Source organism: Haplochromis burtoni, unplaced genomic scaffold (assembly GCF_018398535.1).
Source record: "Haplochromis burtoni strain Fernald_Lab_line unplaced genomic scaffold, NCSU_Asbu1 Contig_256, whole genome shotgun sequence".
Classification (NCBI taxonomy): domain Eukaryota; kingdom Metazoa; phylum Chordata; class Actinopteri; order Cichliformes; family Cichlidae; genus Haplochromis; species Haplochromis burtoni.
In genome coordinates, this window is record NW_024582617.1 from 709395 (window position 1) to 737367 (window position 27973).

Sequence of the window (27973 nt, forward strand, 5' to 3'; positions counted from 1 at the left end):
CAGTGCTACAGCCTTAAATTAACTAATTGTATGCGTTTTTGTTTGTTTTTTGTCCCCATAAAAACCGGAAGCTGTGATTTTAATTAATGTCTAATAATATTTACTGGTTTACACAACGTATTACCACGACAGGGGGGATTTAATATCTATAGCCTCTATAAATCCTATGAACAAACATGGAGAAATGATAAGTACAAATACTCGAGTACTCTTTGATTGATAAAAAATTACAAGTTTGTGAATCATCTCCAGAGAGATTCACAAACTTGTACTTTTTTTTTTAAAGTGAACATATAAAACTCTTTTTTCCTTGAATTGAATTTCACTGAATTAAATGAATCATCACCTAAATCAGTAAATAGTCACATGGCTCAAAGCACATCTTCGGAAAAATGTAAAAGACAGAAAAAATGAAGTTGGTCTCTTTCACAAACTTTCTTGAGCTTCAGCCACAGATGCCACCTTGCGGTTGCTCATCGTGCACATTTGGAGAGCTCTAGCTCAAGTCTCAAAATCTGAGTCACAGACAGTCTGACTGCTACTCGGAAATTTCCTATTAAAAGAATCCTGACCATCACTCTTTAAAACCAGCGGCCATTTGAACCCCGCTGTATTTTTATTGTCTTCCGGTAGTTTTTTTCTCTCTCGACGCGAACGTAACAAGCTACGACAGTGCTCACTGCCGGGTACGGTAGCACCTCCTCTCCACCTCCTGAGCTTTTGGCGTTACAGTATGAGACATTTACTGTGAGCTGATAGCATGCGCCTGCTGAGGTACGTGGATATTTCCTTTCCTTTTTTAGACACATTGTTGTGTTTTAACAAACGGGTGTGGGCGCAGTTTAAAGGAGGAGGTCTGAGCCTTTGCTCCGAATGGGTTAAACAGCAAAGGCTTACTTTTTACGCAACGCCGAAGACAAGGAAACTCACAGGCCAGTTTAAATAGGACCGATCACTGCAGGGATACACAAGTAAAACTGAATAAAACTGAACTTAATAATGATTATTATTATGTTTATTATGAACTACCTTCATAGATATTTTATATCATGTGTCATGTTTATATAAGTGCAAATTCATAGTATCCACCACATCTTTACTGCCTTAGTAGGACTAACATTACTCAGCATCGCATGTAGCGCACTCATAACATCATCGATCCTTGTTTGATCTGCCCTTAATCTGCCGGGCTAATAAGAATAATGTAAAGCCTCTTAGCAGTGCCTAATGATAAGTTTTGCGTGAAGCCTCTAAGCCTTATAAGAATTCAATTGCAGTGACTCCTCGACGTAATCTTTCTCTGGAGACACGCACAGTGATTCACTGAAGTGAGTCTTCGACCTGCTCCTTGTGTGGCTCAGGTGAGCACACTCCCTCAGGAGGATCCTGACTGTGCTCCGCTGAAAGCCACAGTTGCGGCAGCTGTTTTGCATTATAGTCCGTTGCTGCAAGTCTCTCTTACGTTCTGCATCCTCATATGAAAATGTGCTGCCACGCGGCGCTTTGCTGAAGCTGGCACACTTGCAGAGCTCTGCATGCGCCTATTGTATGCAGCAGCGGAACAAGGGCAGCGTGAACTGGCACCGTCAGAAGTTGGACCACTGATGCAAAGTACGTGACCGCTTCTGTGAACACACAGACGCTCTACGTGCTCTCAGTCCTCTCAGTAATTACACACTTTGGTGAGCAGCAGAGAAAAGGCTGGTGACCTTCATATGCTATCAGTTGTACACTCGCACACATAGACATGCACATATCTATGCAAATTTCTTATCAAGATATGGTTTTCAGACATCACAGAGAAAGAGTTCGGGTTGCTAAAAATAGCCACCGTGCCACCTATTCTGCAAATGCGCACTAAGCTTTACATTTTGTCGTCCAGCATGTTGAACGAACCGCATTTATTCAGGGAAGACCCTCCTCCCTTTACCGTCATATTTTCTCGTTCTCTTAACATACGCTTGTGGTGAACACACACACACACACACACACACACACACACACACACACACACACACACACACACACACACACACACACACACCCCATTTCCAGTCCTCTTATCGGGGTTTTGTAGCTCAGCACACTTCCCTTTACCCCTGCCAAGATGTAAAAGACTTCACTGGTATTTGCGAAGCTACTTGTTTTTAAAAAATTCCAGTGCACTATAAAAAAAATGTGTTTTGTTTAGGAAAGGCACCCTTTTAAGAGATACTGTCATATTATGGAGTTATTTTTGTGCCACTATTCTGAGCGCACGTAAAAAGTTTGCAGGTGCAAGTGTTGCATTTTGAGGAGAAATTTATTTTGAGCGAAGAAAAGCTGAATTTGAGTGAACAAAATTCATTGCTGCGTGCAAAAAATGTATTTCAGTGCTATTATCCACACACACACACACACACACACACACACACACACACACACACAGACACACACACACACACACACACACACACACACACACACACACACACAACAGCAGCCCCTCTCGCTCAGTTTTTGCATTTGCGCTCGCTCGCAATGTGTTGCTCGCGCTCTCAACATTTCTGCCCGTGCGCGCTCAACTCTTTCTGTACACCGTTATATTTGTGCCACAAAACCAGCCAATCACAGACTTGGATGCAAAAAAATCTGATTGGCTGTTTTGGTCTCCAATCAGCCCTGTTCTCCTCAAAATGCAACACTTGCACCTGCAAACTTTGTACGTGTGCTCAGAATAGTGGCACAAAAATAACGCCATATAATATGTCCATTTGCTGCATCTCTGGCTAAAAGTAAAGCTGTAATTATGCCAGTATTTTGTTGTCGTTTGCATCACAGTTTAAATATGATGTTTTTTTCCGCCTGTTCAAACTCTAACCCTTTGTTTGCACTTCTTTGTTTCATATTTCAGGCTGTCTGTGCTGCAGTTTGTGACAGATATGTTCCCTTGACCTAAAGTTCACATCTTGACGAAGGCTTTCCTGCGAGTTGCTCACCTCATATGACAATGGCTTCCAATATAATTGTGAGTGTCGACACAGTGCGTGTTTACATAACTGTAAATAAGAGTGAGGCCAAAACAAAAGTGGACAGATTCCTTTGGCATCAACTGTGACACAAATAATTCTGTGGAAGTTCTTAGTTCACTGGTATTAAAAAATTTCCCTCTTATCGCAAGCCACAGCCTTGGGTGTAAGTATAACAATGAGCGTGTCAACGTCAAGGCCATTTTCATTTCCATTTTGGTGGAAGACAAGTTTGAAAGGGTTGGTTTAAAGGAAAAATATGCATAATATTTGATCAGTGTGACGTCTGAGTTTTTATCACGTAATTCCAGGTAAATTTCATTTATTTAGCACCATAATCATAAAATAATTAAGCTCACAGTGTTGTAGAGGAAAAACTGAACAAGCAGCCCTTTCAACAAGAAGGGGTGAGAGGGGAGCTATTTTAAAGCCGCAAAAAAGTCTCACAGCACTTCCTGTTTTAGAGATTTGCAAATGTCGTTGAAAACTATTTGTCTTTTTGGGTTTTTAAAAATAATTTTAAAGTGTGTAAAAGGCTGCCAGAAACAGGAAATCTTAAATAGTCACAATATCAAACTGCACTGCAACACACAGAAATTCAAAACAAAATCTATTCTGTGAGATTGGAGATATCTGATATCTAGAAATGACAAAGAACACTGTTGGGACCTTCAAGTAGTCGTATTGAACAGAATCCAATACTTTAACTTTCTTTAACAGTGCGCGACCAAACTTTCAGGGATACGACAATGTAGCAAAAGGGAAACTGAGGTGAAAGGGTTGCTGTAAAATATATAAATGGTTTACAGTACGGGCCCATTAAATGCTCATCAGTATTTATTAGAGTCACAGTATTTGGGAAAGGGCTACAAATTTTGCAGTACTGTCAAAATATAAGGAGAAAGCTGTCGTAGCACAGTGTGAACACAGCTGGGAAGTGCATCCTTAACTAGAGAGTTCCAAAAAATCCAGATGTTCTCAATGATGCTCTCACTTGGGGCACGCCAGACTTCACTGAACCAGTGTACGTCATGCTGCAGTGCAGCCAACTGTTGGCTGTGTCATCTGGATGTGTTCATTTTTCATTCTCAGCATGGCTGATGTGATTTTTTTCTCATGAAGCAATGAAGTGAGACTGAACTCTGAATGTCCAAATTGCAGGTGGAGCAGCAGTTTTCTCACAAATTCACAGTGACTGTAGTTCGAGCTCAGAACGTCACCAAGGGAGCGCTGGGCGACCTGCGTAAGTGCTCATATCATTTTTGCCTTACAGTCACATATTACCATGCTTTCCTTCATATCGTTGGAATCTAATCCATGTACATTTACAGCAAAAGAAATACAAAAGCACTTGATGATGGTTATTTTGAGGTTGGTTTTCGGCTGTGTAGTAACCCTGTGGAACTTGTTTGTGCGCCCAGTGGACACTCCAGACCCGTATGTGGAGATTTTCATCCCGACGGCTCCTGAAAGCAGAAGGAGGACCAAGCACATAGACAACGACATCAATCCAAAATGGAACGAGACCTTTCATTTCATATTAGACCCCAACCAGCACAACGTTCTGGAGGTTAGACCTGCATTTACTGTAACAGAGCGCAGCACAGGATGACAAGAAGTGATGTCATGGAGCGCAATCCCACATAAACACAGCCTAACACTTGTAGCTCGCCATGAGGTGATATGTTAATGTTATCCTAAAATCTAGCCTTTGACTGACTCAAGTGTTAGTTTGGGGTAAGCTACTCAAGCTGCCTACATATTTACATCCATGACTAATGGAAAATCATGTCATGAGGTGACTTTTAAAGTCGACTGCTAAGGTCGGTGACTTTATGCGGTCTGCCACATCAAGGCTGAGTTTCCATAGTTTCTAAATGTTTCTACTTTCTAATAACACCGTTTACAGTTGGCACAATTTGGTCCGACGCTGTTACAGCACTACGCTCGAAGTCGGTGAGGTCCTTCCATGTTTGTGAAGGCAATCGGCATATAACGTCTAAGTCATAATCAGTTTAACTAATCGACAAAACTAGCCAGTTGGAAGACGTGAACACCGGCCACAATTTCTATTTGAGTATAAACTGCTGTTGTTTATGCCCAACAGTTAACATTAATGGATGCCAACTACGTGATGGATGAGACGCTTGGGACAGCATCCTTTGAAATCTCCAAACTCAATGTGGGCCAGACAAAGACGGAGGTGTTCCTCATTGGCAAAGTAAGAAAGTTAATTTGTCCGACTTTCATTATTTATCGTCATGATGTTATAAGCAATCATGTAAGAGGTTCGTCTAAAAACATAAAAAACCCAATCTGAATTAGGGGCATCTTCTTGTGCGCCTCTAGATCTTTTTCAGCACGGCTGCTATGTCTACATTACTTTATAGAAGTCTTGTTCTGACCACATGGAAGTGGATGAAGTGGCAAGTAGAGCAAAAAACATAGTCTGGCTCAATTTTCTGCTCCTCATGCCTCAGAAGTTTGCGCTAAAAGCTTTCATTGTTACACTAATCTAATTTAATTGTGCGCACAGCTAAAGACAAGTGTCTTCTGTGCACCTCGAAAAAGTTGGATTCTTTGAGCTTAAACTGCTTGAAAACAAAAAGTTTGATGCAGGACTTCACGTTCGCTTACGGGTCAACTTTGAACTCTATGTTCTTCACATGAATATAGACATAGCTAAATTTCCATAGAGTAATTTACAAGCAGCGTGAGTGTTGGAAGTGGTCCAGAGATCCACAGAAAGACTGCCTTGAAGAGCATATCAGCCCTGAAAAAAAGCTGCTGGAAGAAGATAAGGACCTAATATTTTAATTTGATATTTTGTTAATGTCCTAAAAGAAGTGTCAGTGTATGGCCACAGAGGCAGATTTCGCATTAAACGAGTATGGAGGCTACAAAGTATCAGCAAAGTAACCTTGTAAGGTTTTTTTGTTACAAATCACAATAGAAAAGTACAATATGTATTTCCAAGAGACTTTAAAGGGATCAGTTGTGTTTCTGTGTTTATTTCTTGCCCTCAACCACAATTAAATAATGTATAATAACCACATATTTAATTATTTTGACAGGCAACCAAAGTGCACTTAGAGATGTCACTGGAGATCTGGTATGTAATACCTTCAAAATCAAATAGTTTTATTTTGTTTCACAGCAACATTTACTGTTTAACCTAAAATCAAACTGAGCTCTTCAGAATTATTGCAGGTTTGAAACTGCAGAAACTCCCCTGAAGCATACCATAGGTTAAAACTAGAAAGTAGGTGCAGCACGATTCAGCAAATGTGAGCTGAGTCATTCTAACAATAAGATTAATGAGAATTTTGATCGCACAATTGTGGGAGGATTTCAAAGAAAAAATTGAATGTTTGAGAGGAAATTCAGTGAAAAAAGAGTGTGTAATGAATTCCTTGAGGCCATGACTATTTGTGGTTGTGTTCTCCATCAGATATCCCCCAAATCACATCACCATCAGTTTCAGCATTATCAGTAGTGTTATTAAGAGATCACAGCCTATCTCGGCCTCTAAATACAAACTGTGAAACACGTGTTTCCGGTGCTGCTTCCCTGGGACTGCTTTGGTGATCTTCCCTCTTGTTGCTTTTATCTGCAGTACAAACCTGGACCTGCGGTTCAGCCACACCCTTTGTGACAAGGAGAAGCAATTTAGAGAAGCCCGTCGAGAAAAGGTGATGCTCGGCATCAAGAAGCTGCTACGCACTGAGGATCCTTGTCACCCAGAAGAGGTGTGGATCAAAGTCCTTTTAACACACATTTTACATGCAAACTTTGCTAAAAGTAAAACAGTGTCGGTGCTGAACTGTGGAATAACCTGATGTTTAGTCTTGATCATTTGTGTGCAAAAAAGCCTTTTGGAATGAAGTGAAGCTGTTATATAGATACTTTGATCATATTTTTCATTATGGCAGCGAATTGTTTGGAGCTTAATGATGCTTCAGAATCTGCACCCACCACAGTCTCAGTGTCAGTCTGAATGCTCTGGTTTACTTTCAGCACTGTGTACACGCTATACTGAGTCCCAAAAGGTGATTCTGTTCATCTGGACGTTTTCAGTGGGAGAAATGTTTGGTTACTCATCCAGGTGACTTCTTCAGTCTCAGCTGACTGCAGGTTTCCTCAACCTTATAAACAGTACATTTGCATAATGACTGAAACCACCCACTGAATGAACACTGGGCTGGGAGGTCAATTTCTTGATCATTAATATGCAAATTGTCATCACCATTGATCAACAACCACTGATCAATGGCCTTGAGTACCATTCACAGAGAGTTGAGAAATGGCTGCAATCACAGCACTGTACAATGGTGAAATGTACCCTTAGGCCCCCCTCCTCGATTCAGAGATGGTCTTTCCCTTTTCACCTAAATGGCCTCCTTGGTTTCCTCGATGTATAAATCATGCCTGGTACTTAACAGCGTACACTGCATTACTCTGTTTGTGTCAGGGGAACCAATCCTTGGGGTGGACCAATTTTTGGTGCAGTGTGTTTTGCGGTTTAAAAGCCACAGAGACACAGTGTTTAGAAATGTGTCTCAAATGTTTCGATACTCCTGTCACATACAGGATCACAAGCGTTTTCGCTTCTGAGACACTTGGATGACAAAACGTTTCTCCCACTGAAAACGCTACGTCCAGATGAACAGAATCAACCTTTTGGGATTTACTTACCTGGATGATCGAGCTGCATAAAGACATTGCTATACTGAGTGTCTTATGGGGAGGGGCAAGCTCAAAACATAACATTATATATACTCTGGGTTCGACACCCGTTTGCTCTCAGAGGTTCAACAAAGTGCTGGTCCATTTGGTCCATATGGACATGACAGAATAACACAGTTGCTGCTGTTGGCTGCGCATCTATCTTCCACACCACCAGCATCCAAACATGCTCTATTGGATTGACACCTGTTGACTGTGGAAGCTATTTGGGTGTAGTGAACACCCCTTTGCTGCACTGTGCTAATAAAGGGGGGGACATGGTTGGTTACGATGCTCAGATAGGCTGTGGCATTTAAATGATGCTCTCTTGGTGTTAAGGGGCCAAAGTGTGTCATGAAAATTCTACCCACATCATACAACACCACCAGCAACCTGAACTGTTGACACAAGACAGGTGATCTACTGGACTGACATCTGGTGACTTTGGAGGCCATTGGGTGCAGTGAACTTCCTGTTATGTTCAAGAAACCAGTTTCAAATGTGGGAGCGTTATCTTGCTAGAAGCAGCCATCCGAAGATGGATACAACGTAGTCATAAAGGGGCGGATGTGGTCAGAGTCAATACTGTGGTATGCTCTGGTGTGCCAAGAAAATATCCCCCACATCCTGACACCACCAAATCCAAATCTAATTCTTTTATATAGCACATTTAAAAACGAATAATTGAAAATGCTCGTTCTCCTCTATGTTTGAGCCTTGATTTTGGGACAACCAACAGCAGCTGGTCAGCTGATCTGAGGGTCCGTGAAGGAATATAAAGCTGAAGTAACTCGGAAAGATATGGGGGAGCAAGACCATTAAGGCATTTATAAACCAGTGTTAGGACTTTGAAATTAATTCTGTCATGAACAGGAAGCCAATGAAGAGAAGACAGAACAGGTGTTACATGTTCATGCCTGTGGGCACCAGTCAAGAGGCGGGCAGCAGCATTTTGAACGAGCTGAAGGCGAGCAAGAGACCCTTGGCTGACTCCAACATAAAGTGCATTACAGTAGTCAAGCCGAGTTGAAATACAGGCATGTATTACCTTCTCCATGTCACGTCTTGACAAAACTGGCTTCAGCTTTGCTATTTGCCTCAGCTGGAAAAAGCTTTTTTGCAACACTGAACTAATATGTTTGTCCAATTTAAAATCTGAGTCCATAATGACTCCCAAGTTTGTCACATGCTGCTTGATATAAGACCCTAGCCAACCACAATTTACAAGCGGGTTGCATGAAATATTATTAGGTCTAAATACAATCACCTCCGTTTTACTCTCATTGAAACTCAAAAAGTTCAGAGCCATCCAAGCTTTGACATCTTCGAGGCAGTTCAAAAGGATTTGGATGGAGCCTGGGCCATTTGGTGCTAAAGGCAAATCAATTTGGCAGTTGTCTGCGTAGCAGTGAAAGGATATTTCGTGTTTTCTAAAAATAGACCCCAAAGGGAGCAGGTATAATGGAGAAAGAAGAGGGCCAAGGATTGAGCCCTGGGGCACCCCACAATTTTGATAATCCCATTTGAATTGTAGCTTCAGTTTTCGGTTCTTATCTGACAGAAGTGGCACTCAGTGTGGTCTTCTGCTGTTGTACCCCATCTGCTTCAAGATTTCACGTGTTGTCTATACGCAGATGCTCTTCTGCGCATACTGGTTGTAACGACTGGTTATTGAGTTACTGTTGGCTTCCCATCAACTCAAAGCAATCCGACCAGTCATTTTGGCTCAGAGAACTGCCGTTCAAGGGATCTCTACAGTAGGGCTGTTCGATATAACGATATATATCGATGACGATATAAAAACGTCTATGTTTCATTTTACGCTATCGTTTGTTTCGTGGTGTCGCAAAATAAACTGTTTACGGCAATATTTGTTCATGGTTCTGATGGTCACTGTAGTGGTTATATTAATTTCTTAAAGTTCTCTCTTTCTCTTATATTTAATATAACCACACTACAGACGAACAAGCGACTGTTTTTATGCGTTGTCGTTAGCAACAACGACGGTAAAACCATCGCGTGTCCGCTTGTTTATGTTCCACATAAACCTTTCACAATAAAGCTCAAGATCCTGTTGAGACTTTTCAAAATAAATTGAATCACGTGAAAGAGCAGATTATTTACGGATGAGAAGTAAAAAAGAGCCGCCAGGTGCTAAAAAACAGACCTTAGACGTTAGAACAGGCTTTTCCCCGCAGCACGCCGTGTAATAAACACTCACAAAGAAAATGGCGGCGTTACAACTTATATCTAAAAATGTATAGTTTCATGCATCGGCTAAAACACTCGACTCCAGCTACATGACGCGCAGCTGGAAACACTTCACACAAGTCGAGCTGCCCGAGATTCACAGAACTTACAGAAAATGTTACACTTTTGTGATTTATATCGTTACCGGGACGATAGAATTCTTATATCGGGATATGAGATTTTGGTCATATCGCACAGCCCTACTCTACAGTGTTCTGCTGTAAGATGACATTTTCTCCCTGCAGCCGTCAGACTGTACAATCAAAACTGCTCCCAACAAACATAGATGTTTACATCAGTGCTGTAACAAGTTCTACTGGCATAACTTGCACATTACTTTTCTCAGTTCATATATACACTAACTTATTGGAAGTTACATGTCTACTTTTTAATGCACAGACAGGTACAACGCACAATCTGCACATTTCCAGTTATTCTAAATATTCTTAACTATTTAAACATCTTTCAGTATCCTGCTCTGTTTGCACACTACAACCTGGGTTTGCCACTTATCTGTACTCTAATTTTAATAACTGTACAGTACTCTGCTTTGGTAACTATTATCCATTATGTAAATATGTAAAAAATGTGTTTCTGTTCTGTGTCCTGTTCTGTTTATATGTGTGTGTTTTTTCTGCTGACACAACCAAATTTCCCCTTGTGGGACAGTTAAAGAATTATTCTATTCTATTCTATTCTATTCTATTCTATTCTATTCTATTCTATTCTATTCTATTTCCAATTGTATATTTTTGGCTGATAGGAATGATGGATGTGAAATCTGGACTCATTGTGCAATTGTTACCTCCCTTGAGGTCGGTTTCATTAGTACCAAATAGCACAAAGCGTGGTGAGTGTGCTGACTTTAGGGAGGGTATTCGTGCTTGGTGCTGACTTTCAGATCTGCTGGCTTTCTAAATTCATGACCGTGGTGCAGCTTTTGACACTCTGCATTCTCAAATTTAAAATAACACCTCAACAATTCTCACACCAGGAAGTAAAAGACAAGCCTCATACAGCTCCAGTACTCTGAGCTGCACTAGCTTTCCCAGTGGTGTGGTTTTGGCTCGATGCCTTAGGCCCACGTCTGTTCATGTTTCTAACATGTGACGGAAGCTCCAGAGGAATGAGATATCCAGTTCCATGCCTTCCACCGTGCCACAACAATTCCTCCACAGTGACTTTGTAATTCAGAAATGACCATGCAGACTGGAAAAAGAAGCAATGTTGCACAATTGCATTTTTGAAAAGCTGCAAATCTACCAGTCAGAAAACGCTGCAAAGCCATGATGCAATCAGCAAGCTGCTGCCCATAGAGATGGCAAAAGGAAATTACTCAAGATGAAAGAATGAAGTTGAGACTCATAGCCGCTGTCATTTATTCTGTAACAAAGGTGTGAGTAAGCATGGCCCTGTCTCCTTCCTTTTATGACTGTTACTGTGTGTGTGTGTGTGTGTGTGTGTGTGTCTGTGTGTGTCTGTGTGTGTATTTTACAGGTGCCAGTGATAGCCATAGCCGGGTCAGGAGGCGGTTTCCGCGCCATGGTGGGGTTTTCGGGCGTTATGAAGGCCCTGTTTGAGTCCGGGGTCCTCGACTGTACCACATATATTGCTGGCCTCTCTGGATCCACATGGTCTGTTTTTATTTCACCTCCTCTTTGTTTCCTTTGCACCCTGCCTCTGTCTGACCTATTTCTAAAGACACCTTTTCATTTTTACACATTTTTTGCCACTGCTACGTTTCTCTCTCGTTTTATTTCCTAATTCTTCCTCGGTGTTGCTCCTCCCTGCTCTGGCAAACTTTCCACCCTTCCCCTGCTGGTATGAAGTCTTCAAGCAGGCACCTCTGGCTTATTTCTGTCTCCACGACTTAGTGGATTTAACTTCCTTACAAGTAAAGTACCTGCATAAACCTCATAAAGAGGTATATTGTTAAAACATGTATTAACTGACATGGCATCTGTGTTAACTTCCTCCCTCTTTACTCCTGCAGGTACATGTCAACTCTCTACTCCAACCCTGACTTTCCAAATAAGGGCCCGAAGGACATCAACAGTGAGTTGATGAAGAGAGTTAGCAGTAACCCACTTAGGCTGTTGATGCCCCAGCACATCACCCACTATATCCAGGCCCTGTGGACCAAAAAGGCCTCAGGACAGCCGGTTACTTTTGCAGATATCTTTGGTATGCTCATAGGAGAGACACTTATACCCTCGGTAAGAACCTCGTATGTGCTCTTTGTTTTAATGCTGACAACACTCCATATTCCCATGTCTGATTTTTTTTTTACCAGTAAGTTAGTCAGTTCCTTCCCTTTAAATCCATCTGCCACTTCTTCTCTTTTCTTCGAACTGCCATCCGAGTTTATCGTTCTTCTTTTAGTGTCACATAACTGTGCAGTCATATTGAGATAGAAATCTGAATCTTATGACTGACGTGTAAAACTTGGTGTTCACATGATTAACACTGAGTGTTCTCTCCTACAAGAGAATGGGCATCAAGCTAAGCGACATCCAGGAGAAAATAAACCAAGCCCAGTGTCCGCTTCCTCTTTTCACATGTCTGCATGTCAAACCGGATGTTTCTGAGCTCATGTTTGCAGGTAAATATGTCTCTTCTGTTTGACACCTGCAGGTGTCATACGTTACATTATGTATCCTAAATCCTTCAAAACAATATTTTGCATATCCATATATCATGAGTACATGATACGATGACTGAAGCCACATGCAAAATAAGTGAGCGGTACATTTCCATATAATCCCTGTCTGCTACCATAAAGAACATGTGGCAAGATGTGGTTGGCTGTCATCTAATGAAAGCCCTGTGGTCAGTGACGTGGGAGTTTGTACTGTACAAAATGTTGTACAGTACTTCCTAAATTCTAATATAGCTCCCACGCAATCTTGGACTCATCTCTGAATATACACTCTCTACTAGTATTACAGAAAACTTCCTGAAACACTGAAATTCTTCTAAATAAAACTGTGAAAATAAACATTCTGATCATGTTTCGCTTTCAAGTTTAGACTTTTCTGATGCTTAGCAAGAACAAACTCTTCCTATCCGCGTTCACCGAATTCCATCACGCCGTCAAACTGTTTATCGAGGAAATGTTTGTGCTTCTGTTCACAAATCTAAATTGTCGTGGGCGGCTGAGTTTTGGATTACAAACTGCCTTTCAGCTATTTTAACAATAAATACATTCAGCGGTCCACGCAGGCAGGAAACAATGACATACACAGACAGCCTTCTTCACGGCATCTCAGTGTGAGTGTGTAGGAAACCGACTACATCCACGTCGTTTGTTACAGCAGGTTTATAAAAAAATGAATATATTGTTCAGTGGCACTTTGATACGCATAAGGGCAAGGCCAAACCTGCTGCCAGTCTAGATTTACGTGTTTTCCATCATCAGTCGTTTATCAGATCTTTAAAAGTAAGATTGAAAGTAAGATAAAACTTGTTTTTCTCTTTTATCTGCTCATCTAAAATCTCCAATGACAATTTCAGTAGAAAATTCCTGGCTGCCAACTGAAGCGAGATGTGAAATAAGCTGCGATTGTTGAGGTTTCCGAGGTCTGAGTAGTGTCACCGTGAGAGTATGCGTCCATTTGTATGTCTGTGTTCCCTTCAGTGGCTATTTATGGGCGAATACGTGTCTGTAAAAGCAGTTACCAATATGTCATAACGACATGTTACATCAGGTTGGTGTATAAACACGCCACGAAGAGTCTCTCCTCTCCCGAGTCTGTTTCAAAGCGGGGTTTGTGGGCCCCGGGGCACAAAATTAGTTTTGGTTTTGGCTCCAAAAAGCAATAGGAAAACAACACCCATCCAGTAAATGCAGATAGAAGCATCCTGTTGATGAGCGAGTTCAGAGCAGAATGCCCAGACAGGTTCAAGCTCAGAGAAAGATTATTGTAATACCGAGAATCACTCCACAGACATTCTCAAGAAACTCTTGGAGTATTCATCCGTGCACATCCCTTTACGGCCAGAACGTACCCATGTTCAGGCATCTTTGAGTAGAAAAGGAGAACGGTGGCATCATTTCTGTAAAACCTTGGAAATCATCTCTTGCAGTCTCACCAACATGGACCAGATTCTGACAGGAATGTTCCAATATAATGTGAAGTCAGTGATATAATAAACTGAGAGTGTTTTGACAGGAAAGGGAAGTTGTGCCTACTGTTGATGACCAGTAGCTCAAAATGAGAACTGTGTGTTAATCTTTGACGACGTCTTTTTGTGAGAGAGATGGTGTGTGGGCGAGCGTGCGACTTTGACATGTGCAGACATGCAAAGCGAACATGTTTTTTTCCTGTTGACGTTGGGAAGTGTTATCCCTGAGCGGTGACTTAAAGATGGCCATCTCTTAAAGGGCAGCAAACTGTGTAAACTGTGTCAAATTCCCATCGGATGTGTTGGCAGCGTGACGCAGGGACAGTATTAATTGTTTGGCAGCTGGTTCTGTTAATTGTAAGCAAGGCATTGTCAAGTATATGTAAGGTTTATTTCCATGCATGACATTTTTATCCAACAATGTAGCCTGTGTCAGAGTGCACAATGCAATTATGCAATGCAGTATTACTATTGTGTGTTCCTTATTGTGACCATAACACTGGGATTTCAACCTGCAGACTGGGTGGAGTTTAGCCCGTATGAAATTGGGATGGCAAAGTATGGCACCTTCATGACCCCTGACCTATTTGGAAGCAAGTTCTTCATGGGAACTGTTGTGAAGAAGTACGAGGAAAACCCTCTTCATTTTCTGATGGGTGAGAAACATGTTTTCATCTGCAGTCATACAAAAAAGAAAGGTTTTCCACAGGACTTACAAGCTTCCCTTATTGCTTCCCGAGGAAATAAAAGGGTCAACGAATGTGAGCACATCTATAAAAGCAGACATTTCAGAGGTTTTCTGATCTGAGGCGTTCAGGAGCAACAGGTACAAGTAGATACAATAGATACAAGATTCAAACCTGACATGTTTTTTATGTTTTTTTTAGGTGTGTGGGGAAGTGCCTTCTCAATTCTGTTCAACAGAGTGCTAGGGGTCAAGGACAGAGCTGGTGGCAGCACCATGGAGGAGGAGTTAGGTAATATTTTTCATTCTGTTTGTTTGGACTGAACAATACAAGTGCTAAATAACCCAGAAAGTGACCCGATAATTTTGCCGCAAGGCAGATTCATCTGCCGATCAGAGGGCGTCAGATAAATGGGTTTAGTCAGCAGACAGAATTTTAATTGTAGATGTGCACATTCCAAGCACTTATTTTAAATCAAGTATTATAAAAGAAGTAAAAATTGGAGTACTCGAGAAACGATAAGAATCGAAATGTTATTTCTTATTTTAAAAGCATAAGCTTCCATGTAGAAATGAAATACAAATCGTCCACACAGTATATGTGACAGTACCGTATTTTTCGGACCAGAAGGCGCATTAATCAAAACAAAACAGTCAGATAAGTCAAACTTTACTCAGCTCATTCTTCTTGCTTCCTCCACTTCCGTACCATTGATTCATTAATGTTGAATTCTCTGCAGCTGCTCTATTCCCATGTTGTTGCAGTATATTAATGACTAACCTCGTATTGTGGATGGATTATCTCAGTTGTTCTCCTGACTGAAGTTTGGTCCGTTTACAGCATCCTGCCATGCGATTGCATTTGTCCCTAACCATCAGGAACCCTCAGTTAACTTTTATCGAGTGGAAAAAAGTTAGCGTTCATCCTCCAGCTTCACTGTGTTTATGCTATGCTAACATAGCTGTGTCGCTAGCGATCACGTAGCACATCATTATATACCAGCTAGCCCAACTTCAGTAACCCTACAAACGTCACTGCTGTTTAGTTTTCTGTCTTCATTTATGTTGGAAGTGATCAGCAGAGCTGTACGTTTGAATTTTTCAGAAATCTCTCAGTCAGAACATGCTATATCATGTTTAGGTGGAAGCTAGCGAGCTAACTTCCTGCTAACTTCTAACTCTGTTAAATGTAATAAATTCTGTTTTCATGGATGCCTGGATGTTAAACTTAATTGTTACACCTGGTAAAGCAGCAACGCTGATCATTTTATTAAAGATGAAAGAATTTAGACAGTTTTTAACTCTCAGTGATGCCGCAGTGTTCGTTTGACTTTGGGACCTGAAGCAGAGTTTAGGACCCAGATTACACCTTGAGGCTCCTGACTACGGCAGCCGTAATGCTCCGACAATCCGTCAAGTGTTGCAGCTTTGTAGCGGATTATAAGCACTGTCGATTTTTGAGAAAATTAAAGGATTTTAAGTGAGCCTAAAAGTGAGGAAAACACGCTACTTATTTTATACAGATTTACTGAACGTAATCTGAAATTGGTGCTTTTAGTCATGGTTAGCTGGCTACTTTGCATTAGTTTATGTTTTCATTTTTTAGATAATCTCTTTGTTTTGGTATGAGCATCTGCTGCTGAAATAACCCCTTTTTTTTTTTTTTTTTTTTTTTTTTTCTGCCTGTCCCATTTGGTTCTTTAGCCATCAGAATTGTTGTCTGAAGACCAACAAGGATACCCAATGGATTTACTTTGCCAAATGGATCATCGTGGCATTGCCGTATTGGTCCATTTGGTCGATCTTTGTTTTTATTATTTATTATATTTTATTTTCAGATGTTACAGACGGGACAGACATGAGTGAGAGATAGGAAAGGGAGAAAGAAAGAGGAAGGAAAGGAAAAACAGAAGGGGAGAGGGACAGTGAGAAAGGGGGGGAGAAAAAAAATAAAAATCTCCTGGATCACCTGTTGAGAGAAGAATAGAAAACAAGCAAAAAAAGACAAAAAAACAAAAACAAAGCAACATACTAAACACAACACCATCGCATTAATCTAGCTAAGTGTAAACAGCAGTAAATACTAAATATTCAATGTTGTTGTGCAGCACGCAGGACAGATGTGCTTCGAAGTAGCAGCCAAGAAAGGTGTAATTTGGGTCTACGAGCAGTGAACACCCGTGTGCATACCTGTGTGGATCAGCGCGCTTGTATTCCAAAGGTTTCTCCATGTAACGATCTGCTAGGGAGTGTGGGGGGGCCACAGCCCCGTCCTCCAGGGTATGAAGCAGGTATGGAGGAGATCAAAACTCCAGACATCCAGAGGCCCCCAGAACACAAGAGACCAAGGAAGACCAACAGAGGGGCAGCCGCGCCACTGTCCCAGTAAGAGCTGAGGAGAGTCCCAGATGAGGGCTCACTCAGCAGCCGCGGAGCAGAAGCCAGGGGGGGTTGCAGTGACGCGCCCGTGAGCTCCGCCGGCCGCTGAAATAACTTCCACAGCGCAGTCTCCCACTGACACAGGCGTTCAGTCATGTCTGAGTCATGTCACAGTCATGTGTCACACTTGAATTTGTTTTGTTTAGAATTATTTTCTCGCACCTAGCAGGTATTCCCAACCTCATTTTTTTCTCACTATTTATCATGGGACTCTTTGAGTGTTTATGTAATGTTAACGCAACAGCGGAAAGGCATCAGGTTCTTTTGCCTGGTGAGATGACTCGATTTTCTTGATTGCACATGTTAGGGTGACCTTTTACATTGAGACGCACTCTCACAATGTGTTGGTTGTGCAAAAGCGTCTCCACCTTACTAAAGAATGCATTAGTAACAGGTGCTCGCTTGTGTCAGATCTTTCTTTGTTTGACTTAAGTTCTGTAAAGTTGCATGATTAAACAAAAGTTTAGATGCAGTTTTGCCGTGTATATTAATCAAATTAACAAATGTTGCCTCGTGTCCTACAGAGCAGATCAAACCACAGCACATCGTTGGAGAAGACACCCTGGACGACGACGAGCCACGCAAAGGTGAACTCGGCGTTCCTTTTGATGGAGAAAAAATTAGGTTCAGCACACTGGTTGACACATTGAAATGTTTGAGCAAAAGTTGAACCCCTTGAGACGTTGTGAAAGTTTGTGGTAATGGTGCAAATTTCGTCGGTGTTTTGCAACTGCATGGGAACAGCTGCCGAGGTCAGATCGCGATAAAGTGCTGATCGGCGTGCTTTTCTGCCGCTATCCAACAGCCAGAGTTTGCATTGTTTTTATTTATTTTGTTTTTATTCAGGGTCTGACTTTGATGATTGAAGCCAAACATTTATGTAAATATTCACGTAATTGCCTTTTCTTCCTTCTTGAAGAAGTGTTTGCACTACGCCCTGAGTGAATTTTTAGAAACAGCTATATATAGACAAAGAGGAAGAGGTGGAGAGAGAATGGGTGGGTGGATTATAAGGGTACAAACAAAACCAACAACAGTGTTTGTTTCAAGTGACACTGAAGATGAAATAAAACTAGATAAGAAAGATGTTGTGATAGTTTTTTTTAAATTGCCTACAAGCATCTTAAGTGTCCATATTCCTTTACATATTTCAGCTTATTGAATATTTGCTGCTCTGACACATTAATGACGTATTTTTCTACTGGGTTTCATTTTCTTTTGAATGGTGGAAAGAATGCTTGTCATGCTGTCAGTCTTGGGTTTAACAATACAAAAGTGCAAAACAAAAGAAAAACAGGTCTGAAATCTTTCCCGCTGCCCCTCTCTGAGCACGTCAGAACCAAGCTCAGGGAGGAGCTTCTGTAAAATGGAGTTCTTCCTTCCCACTGTCGCCAAGCGGACAGTACTGATTGTTGGTGTTCTCTCTAAAATTGTAGGGTCTTTACATTACAGTGAAAAGCACCTTGATTGGCACTGCATCAATAAATTTCAATTGATGTCGTGCGTACAAGAACATTTAAAACAATTCCAGATTTGGAATGAATCAATACCCATAAAAAATGTTTTTGTACTTTTCGTGCAACATGTTAACACAGTTTTAGCACATTTATGCAACAATGCAAAATCATGTATTTTGTTGAAATGTATCTGTTTTTAATTACTTTTGTGGACATGATGCATTAGATTAACCACCTTTGCATATTCCACCTGGGGTTACTTTGGTTTTTAGGTGGGACAGAAAACCAGGAGGCAGAGGAGGAGTTTCATCGCACCGCTCAGGCCAGCTGGGTTCAGCGTATGTTCACGTCAGTCTTGGGCGACTCTGCTTTGTTCAACACAAGGGAGGGTCGTGCTGGAAAGGTACACGAATATATTCAATGCATTATGCATACACGTATGCGTGAGTCGAGTCTTCCTGCGTTAGTATTTACAACAGGCTTGCATCGCTCGCTGTCCTAATCCCCCCTTGTCATCATTTTCCAGGTGCATAACTTCATGTTGGGCCTGAACCTGAACACCAACATGCCATTCTCTCCATTACTTGAGATAACACACGCTATGACACCTGAAGAGGAGGTGGATGCTGTCACAGGCAAGAATAATACATTGATCACAGTTTAATAAATGTGTATGTTAATGCAGTGAGGGCTGTAATCAAACATAACCTTAGTATACTTTCTCTGCTGACTCAACTTCACCCAATCTCCATCACGACTTTTGGAAAACTGCACAAATATCTTTGGTTGCTGAAAATATCACACATCTCTGTCTATAGAAATAAATTTAATGAAAGCTTCACAGTTCACAGCTGAGGGAAGTCGTGGCTTACACGATCTCTTTAAGTTGTTTAATTCAAATAATATTTGTATTTGTAAATGTATGAAAAAAAATATGCGGTCCTACTTCCAGTAAAGGACAAGTACCAAACGAAACAATTTGCTCGGTGAGTCAGGAAGAATAAAATTTTTCATTGCTCAGATCCCGATGAGTTCGATCGAATCTACGAGCCTCTGGATGTGAAGAGCAAGAAGATCCACGTAGTGGACAGCGGCCTGACCTACAACCTTCCCTACCCCCTTATCCTGCGCTCGCAGCGCGGCGTCGACCTCATCATCTCCTTTGACTTTTCAGCTCGACCGAGTGACTCAAGCCCTCCGTTCAAGGTAAAACGGGACTTTTTGTGGTCATAAATGATTCATGTAAACAGCAAGTCTAACAGGATTTGCATCTCACAGGAGCTTCTCCTCGCTGAGAAATGGGCTAGAATGAACAAGCTGCCATTCCCCAAGATCGACCCCAAAGTCTTTGACCGTGAAGGTCTGAAGGAATGCTACGTCTTCAAACCAAAGAGCGGTGAAAAGAACTGCCCGACGGTCATCCACTTTGTCCTCGTCAACATCAACTTCAGGAAATTCAAAGCGCCTGGTAAGTATGACTGTATGTGGAGGTTATGTGGGGGTAAAATTTCACTGTTGTGGCACATGAGGCATCTCTTCGTCAAAGCTGGACTGGGGGAAATTGACCATATTCAGTCAGCAGCCAGATGTTAGGCACCTCCTCTGAGTGACCCCAATAGAAACCATCTTCCCATCCTCCCTTTGAGTATGTGTGTGCTTACAGTAAACTACGAATTCCGTCTTTTTTATGACCCAAGTGAAATATGGTTCCTGGGGGAGTCAGGTGCTAGAAGGAAATCTCTCGCCTCAGTAGGCGGACCATATGTATAAACAGGTCATATATCAGAAGCCATGCAAACAAACACTATTACCTCATCTCCACTGCACGTCCTTTACATTAAATAGGTCATCCATTCAGATAAACAGAGTCTGTTTATGGTTTTGCACTCAAACGGAGAAGAATCGCAGTATACCATAACTATTACATCCGGTATCAGTTCAGCAATGAACAGTATTACATACATGGTTGAACTGAAAAGTGCCCCAACTCTTGTTGTTGTTAAATATCAGGCGTTCCCAGGGAGACTGAGAAGGAGAAGGAGCTGGCCGATTTTGACATTTTTGACGACACCGAGACACCGTACTCCACCTTCAACTTCCAATACTCCAACGAAGCTTTCATCCAGCTTCATGACCTGATGGAGTTCAACACTCTCAACAACCTGGAGGTCAGTTTAGCGCTGCTGCAAAACTGGTGTAGCACAGTGTTACCTGTTGAGCCTATCACTGTGGATGTTTTCATAAGGCTTACAGGCATCGGTAGATTAAGTGATTCGTGAACAGGTTTGTTATTGGCCAACTGCTGTTCATTCATTTCCTCAGCTGTTCATTCTTAGTGTTGTCAGAGGGGAAATTTTGGATTGAGTCTACTCGCATTTTGATTGTGCAACATTAGAAATTTCGTCACAGTCAAAAACGGATAGTACAGGCCTAAACTAATTCTCTAAAGGTGTGTCATTTATGTGACGTCAGGCTGACTTTCACTTGCTAACTTCTGAGTAACTATGTTGAGTAAGGGTTCAGCCTCTTTGATTGCACTGGGTGGTCAGGTGATGCAGACAGACTTATGCTGCCACTCAAGATATTTTCCGATGCTAGGCTCCAGCATTTTGAGCCCAGTCAGCCAGCAGTGCTAATATTTGGAAACGTACTGATAAAACCTCTGACATTCATGGTTAATATAAAACAAATCTGCCCACCGACACTGATTCATATGAAAGTGCAAGACAGAAATTTCCTGGACTTACTCATTTTTACATCGTTAAAGTGTCACCAGCTGAGCTCTGGGGATGTGTAGTGAGAACCTCATACAGGTTTACACAGTTGGGGGGATGAAATGATTAGTGAACATAAATCGGTAATAAACCTAAGCCTATGTAATCCACTAACTTTGGATCATTTATTAATTGACAAATATTAACTAATTACTAAATGATGATGTTTCCCAAATAATTGGGTTAAATACTAACTCTACACTTGTCAGGGGCGTATCCAGGTGGGCATGGGGTGGCACCAGCCCCCCAAAATATGATTCCCCCACCGCTATAGAACTTTGCTGAATTTTAATGTACTTTTACATCTTTCAAGTATTTCCATGTCATGCTGCTTTTACTCTACTATATTTTGTACTCCTTACTGGCTCATCAGACATTACTCCCTCAGCTATTTGGCTTTTTAACCTTTTTTAAATATCGCTCTTTGAATTTAATGTAGCAGCATTTGTTCCATATGAGATTACAATATGGACTTTGTCCCCCTCCCTGCAGGTTATTAAAGAAGCCATCAAGGACTGCATCGCGTCTCGTAAGGACAATCCCTCGAGCGTCTCTCGTCCTTTCGCCCTCAGTGAGATCCCAAAAAAGAAGATTCTCAAACGAGATCATCAAGGAAAGCCTGTGAATCACCTTGGGAATAATAGCCAGTAGCTTCGGTCTAAGACTTCAGGGCTTTTGGGGGATTATGTTTTCACCTTAGAACGAAGCATTTTCTTTTTGGAAAATGCTCTCATGCTGATCTTTTCTTTGTGTAATAGAGATGCTTTTGTTTTGCTCTGGGTTTGATATGGTTTCTGATAAAGGGCTACTGCAAGGAAGCTGGATGTTACATGATATGATATTATTTCATTCATATACAGCTTTCACCTGGGCTTACGTGCACTATAGTGACTGCTGGCCACAAACAGCTGATAGGTGCTTTCCCTGCAGGCTGTGAGAGACAGACTAGAAAATGAACCAAACAGTGCAATGTGAGTGAATTGGTTCCATATCCACTGAGCAACCCAAACTACAATTTTGTTTATTGTGTCTGTTTTAAACTCACATGCTCATTCACTTCACTTCACTTACATTTTCTTGCAACATTCCCAAATGTCGGTGAGGAGACTGCATTTGGATCTCAGAGCTGTGTGTGGACGTTTCTAAACACTGAGCTGTGTGAACGGACACACCGCAGGAAGCCGTTCCTGCACTGCGTCTTTTTGTGAGCTGAGCTCTTTCCACACTGAACGTGTGACAACAGAGCATGCAAATCACCTCTTTTTTTTTTATTACCGGATGGCTTGTCTAAACATGCAAGCTTGTTTGAAAACATGGATGGGGATATTATCGGTAACCATTGGTTTTGTTTGATGGCAACTTCTAAACACTCCAAGTGCACCCCCCTCTGGATACCTCAAACATCCCAGTGATGTTTACCCACCTACAGCGTAGGAGCACTCCCTGCTCCCCTCTAGGGAGTGCCTCATATTAAAGCCACTTTGGAAAAACAAAACTGGATGCCATGGAAACGGCCCTGCTCCTTCTCTCATCCGGTTCTGTGTCCTGACTCCATGGTTTCAGGGTGCTTTTTCTTTTTAAACACAGTGTTTGTCCCCCTGCCTCCCAACAAACCCAGCTTGCTGCCGGATCTTTTCAACAGTGAGCTGCAGCTTAGGTCAAAGTGAGGGCGCGATCACGAGACCTGCCCACAGCTGAAAGGTGTTCCCTAGTGGCAGCACACAGTGGAATTTTACACACTACACCTACACCTGCAGCAGTGGAGGCCTGAAATCAGACACACTACACCTACACCTGCAGGGGCCCAGAGGCTGCACGCGGAGCAGGGGAATTTTACACCGGACACTTCCGGCCCTCACGCTCTTACGTTTCAGCCGAGGTTGTTGGAAAGAAACCGAGAAAACAAAACAGAGTCGTTTGCAGTTTTGCTGCAAGATGAAACCACGAAACTTTTGCAACATGCTTTTTTTATTTTTAGCTGATTTCTATCAGGTGTTTTTTTCCTGTTTGTTTGTGTAGTTGCATTTTTTTAATAGCTGTAAGCATTTCCTCATTTCTGTTGTTCTTTTAGAAAAAATGGTTTTGGATAGCAGCAGTTTTTTACTTTCTCTTGTTGAATCAGATGAGAAGATTGACAGCATTATATTTATGTACTGTAAAGGCTTATAAGTGAATAATTAGCAGTCAGGTACAACACAGCACAAAGACAGAAAATGGGCTAAAAAGTTACTTAACTGTTGAGCTTTTAGTAATCGCTGGACGGCTTTTCTTGCCTCAGCACAGAGTCCATTGACCTGGCAGTGCGTCACATCAAGGCTAAATCTGGTTCTGGTGATCCCTACTGTAGGAGAAACTATTGCAAAGTGTGTGTCTGTCTGTGGACACTTTGTCATTGTGTTACCTTCACAGCTATGATTTAGTCCCAACACTTGAATGAAAATGAAGGCCAACTTCTAAAAGTGGGTTTGGTCTAACTCATTTACATCATTTCATTTATTCAGTAGTCCAGAAATAACTACTGAACTGCTGAGCCAGGGGACTGTGGATACTACCACCATCATTGTTGTGTCTCTACCAACTCCTGGGAGACATTTCTGGCTGCTAAATGTTCTCTGCGTGTGTTAAAAAGCATGTTCCTCTTGGCGCTTATCACTCTGCTGTTCCTGTTTTTAATGGGTGCTTATCTCTTGTTGTTGTTGCTAAAAAAGAGCTACTTGGTAAGAGCAGAGATGATTGCAAAGTGAGCTGTGAGAGTGAGCCACAAGATAAGAGTTGTTTGTTCGAAAGCCTTACATAAAACTTGTTTAGAGGTTTGGGGTTTTTTTGCAGATTAATGTCAAATTAATTTAAGCGAAGCTAACCTGCTGCTGGCTATAACCATAGGGTGAATGCGGTGTCATTGTATCAGGGCTACTTTTAAGAAAGTGAGTGATTGTGTTTCCCCATAAATGTTAAAATAGCATCGACTATCTTATGAAGACATCCTGTCGAGTTCTGCCATTAACCTTTTCATATTTTACATATTGTTTTACTTTAACTTTGATTATTTCTTCCCCCCCTCTCATATTTTACTATATATATTCGGCCACCTATGACCATGTTTACATGTTACAAGATCCTAAATGGTCAGCTGTAGTGTATAAAACATTTCTGTATTATGACTGGCAAAACATAACATACATAATGTTTATGTGCATTGTTAAATGAGATTAATAAAAGAGAATTTATCTCATGTGTAATCTTTTCTGTTTAAATAGTTGAGACTCTTTCCTCATCCGTGAGCCCCCTCCTGAAAAAACACAGCAGCTGAGGTCAAAGTTCAAGGTTCAGGTTCAACCATGACCTGCTTTAGTTTGGCTTGTATTTAAAAAGAACTGCGTCAGAGTATTAATGTGTGTGGATGTCGGAGGCAAATTGAAAATGGGTTCAGCAGTTTATTAAATTGAAATACAGTATTTGATATGACCGCCTTATTCTTCAACACAGACGGAATTCTCTGAGGTAGATGACTTGTCATTTCTTTGAGTAGTCTTCAGGAATATTTGAAGGATGTTCAGAGCTCTTCTTTGGATGTTGGCTGTCTTTTTTCCTCTGTCAACATGATCCCACACAGCGTCATTAACTTCAGCTTCGGATACAACGTGTTTTCACCCCCAAAGCATCGATATATTACGCTTCCGGGCACCCAACACGTCACTAGATTACGAGATTGAAAAAATGAGGAAACATGACAACCGTTTGAAATGAATCTATACATGTACATTCATTTTCCTTAAATCGCTTGGAAAACACTATGTAACGTCATTAAAGTGCTGGTTGAGGTGAGGGTTAGGGCTGGAATACATGGCTGGAATCTGTGTTACCGCAGGAGCATCATTCTACTGGATTTCATCCATAACCCGGCGCGGAGCATAAGAATGGGGACGGTCACCTTTTGTGTTCCTCGGGAACGCCAGAGGACTTGACAAATCGTCAGTATATTACGCCTCGGGAATGAGAACGGGCTGCGCTCCTCTGAAAGTGGTCATATACAAAGAGTGTAATGAAAATGTGTAGCTATTATACCACCATATTGATACCTGAAAAATCAGCTTGTATTGACTGGCATCACAAGAAACCCCAAATCCTAACGAAACAGACCGTTTTCAGCAGTATAGAGCATTTTAACTGTGACATGTTAAACAAACCAAAAGGAATGCATTTGTATTATTTTCCATATAAAGAAGTAACTGGAGGGTGTGCTTCAACTATTGGGCGATTGCACCATGCCAGTTCATTGTCCATCCACTAGCCAGACTTTGGATGTAGGACCAACATTGTGGTTTTTGTCCTGGTCGTGGAACAGTGGACCTGCTCTTTGTCCTCTAAAGGATATTTGATAGTGTGTGTGGGTTCGCCCATCCAGTCGGTTCTTCAACCTCATGATCGATGCAATTATGCGCAGGACCTTCAACGGCCGCCGCCGTGGAATCGAGTTCGCCGATGACCAATCTTCAACTGACTTGATGTTCACGCATGACAAGGCTACAGACATCCTATGTGACGTTGCCCAACATGCTCAACCATATGGCCTCAAGATCAGTGCTGAGAAGACAGAAGTCCTTACTACTGGTGGATCGCCAGCCACCGTGTATCTTGAAGGCATGTAAATCTAACAATTCAAATACCTTGGCTCTCTGGTGCAGGAAAAGAAAGTGGATTCAACAGCTGTCAGGCCTACCTCCATTGGTGCATCTGGAAGAAGACAAACGTCACCCTCATCATCAAAATCCACCTGTCCCACATACTAGTATTGCCCATTCTTCTCTATGGATCTTTGACCCGGGTCATCCTCAAACATGACCTCAACAAGCTCGAGGTCTTCCAAATGCACTGTTTGCATCAGATTTTCCCAGTGTCCCTTCGTGACCATCTCGGCAACAGCGCGAAACGTGGTCAGTGTAATCAGCAGGCCTCGATGGAAGAGCTTATCCAGAAGCGACGACTGCAATGGTTTGGCTGAGTGTAAAAGTGAAGCTGTTGATTTATCGTCAATCTGCATTCCTATCTTCACCTGTGGTCAAGAGCTCTGATTAGTGAGTTTCCTAATGACTGGGCTGTCCATTAGAGATTGGGAGAGCTTGGTCATTAGAGACGGATTCCTAGTAGAACCGCTGCAATTGGCATGAGCAGTTACTGATGTCAAATGCTGATTGGGATGCATCCTGAGAGGTTCCATGTCTCAGCTGGCTTGGGAACAACTTGGTTTCTCCTTCAGACAAGCTGCAAGAGGTTTCCGGGGTGAGGGAAGTCTGGTCTCCTCTGCTCAGACTGCTGCCCCATACCCGAACTCACATAAGTGACAGAAAACAAATGGATGGATAAAGATCAGTTAGTGCTCACACACCCTTTGAAAAACTGGAGCCAGCGTTCTAACTTCTGAGAACAGATAATACAATCTGTGTTATTTCTACAAGCCCAAATCAGATAGGATTGTCTTGATTTGGGCTTGGAGATTACACATCTGAAATAAAAAAAAAAGGTACAAAAAAGGCTCGTGAATTTTAAAAACTGCAGATGCTTACGTAGTCTCTTACATCACAGAAAACAATGTCCCACTTTTTAAATCAGTTTTTTGTAATAATTTATCTGTAAGAACCATTTTTGACTCCTTGGTAAGTACTGTAGTTTATAAAATGCAATGACATCTCTACATGTCTGCTTTGTTTATAGTTACCTAACAGTATGTGAGATTAATCATTTTCGGTGGAGGTAAATAGACCAGTGGCCAGTCCCAGACTTCCTTGATCGCTCACGACTTCCTTTTACTAAAGAAATCGTCTATGTGAAAGAATTACCTAATGCAATGGGAATTTTTGGTTCCAGGAAGAGGGGAATACACACCGATGCAGCGATTTCCTTTAAATCTCAGTTTTTCAGTCAGAGAGGACTGTTTTGATTTGAAAATGTGATTTGAGGACCCGTACCAAATATCGAATGATGTTAACCAATAAATGTCAAAGTAGTGATGTTACAAAACGTGACAAAACGATTCCCTTTGACCTGCATGATAAAGAAAACCACACAGATCCTCTAAAACTTGGAGACCTGCTCCAACAAAGCCCCCGCTAAATTATTACATTCCCCAATTAAATCATCATCCAAAAGCAATATTCCCCTTGTGTGAGAGTACTAATTAAGTGCTTAGGATAGTTTGCTATTCTGTTAGTCCTTTCCTCTGGCACGGAAGCACCTGGCCAGATTCCCAACAGATTTGCCCAGAGTCTAAAAGCTCTGTATCGGCATCTTTTCAGAGAACGTTTCAAGTTTCACCTCTTCCTTAGAGCCTGCACAGCACAAAAGGGACTCCATGTGGAACTTTTTCACAGGTTTGTTAATTGGCAGATGAACAGAAATGCCCTCTGTGAGGCTGTATCCTCACCCTCGCCTCTGTCAGTGCGCCCCGGGGCGGCTGTGGCTACAATGTAGCTGCCATCACCAGTGTGTGAATGGGTGGATGACTGGATGTAG

General features: G+C 41.8%; 1 protein-coding gene across 2 annotated transcripts; it reads left to right on the forward strand.

Moving 5' to 3' along the window:
- The first annotated feature begins 503 nt into the window (after window positions 1-503).
- pla2g4ab (phospholipase A2, group IVAb (cytosolic, calcium-dependent)) lies at window positions 504-27903 on the forward strand. 2 transcript variants are annotated; one of them, XM_005938507.3, is made up of 19 exons: window positions 504-774; window positions 2894-3007; window positions 4170-4251; window positions 4430-4578; window positions 5116-5229; window positions 6083-6120; window positions 6625-6757; window positions 11481-11617; window positions 11977-12199; window positions 12471-12585; window positions 14627-14764; window positions 14996-15085; window positions 17757-17819; window positions 18962-19092; window positions 19216-19324; window positions 19711-19895; window positions 19968-20157; window positions 20700-20857; window positions 21956-27903. In XM_005938507.3, the coding sequence occupies exons 2-19, from the start codon at window positions 2984-2986 to the stop codon at window positions 22112-22114; spliced, it is 2238 nt and encodes a 745-aa protein (XP_005938569.1). In that variant the 5' UTR covers window positions 504-774; window positions 2894-2983; the 3' UTR covers window positions 22115-27903. The 2 variants fall into 2 exon arrangements, with proteins under 2 accessions (XP_005938569.1, XP_042083275.1); XM_042227341.1 differs by lacking the exon at window positions 504-774 and adding an exon at window positions 781-1361.
- The last annotated feature ends 70 nt before the right edge of the window (window positions 27904-27973 follow it).

What these genes read in the sequence shown, in the direction of transcription:
- pla2g4ab (XM_005938507.3), top strand. Translation starts at nt 2,984, where the DNA reads ATGACAATGGCTTCCAATATAATT. An exon ending in ACTCAAGCCCTCCGTTCAAG is followed by an intron (nt 19,896 to 19,967) that starts GTAAAACGGGAC and finishes TGCATCTCACAG; the next exon opens with GAGCTTCTCCTCGCTGAGAA. An exon ending in ACACTCTCAACAACCTGGAG is followed by an intron (nt 20,858 to 21,955) that starts GTCAGTTTAGCG and finishes CCCTCCCTGCAG; the next exon opens with GTTATTAAAGAAGCCATCAA.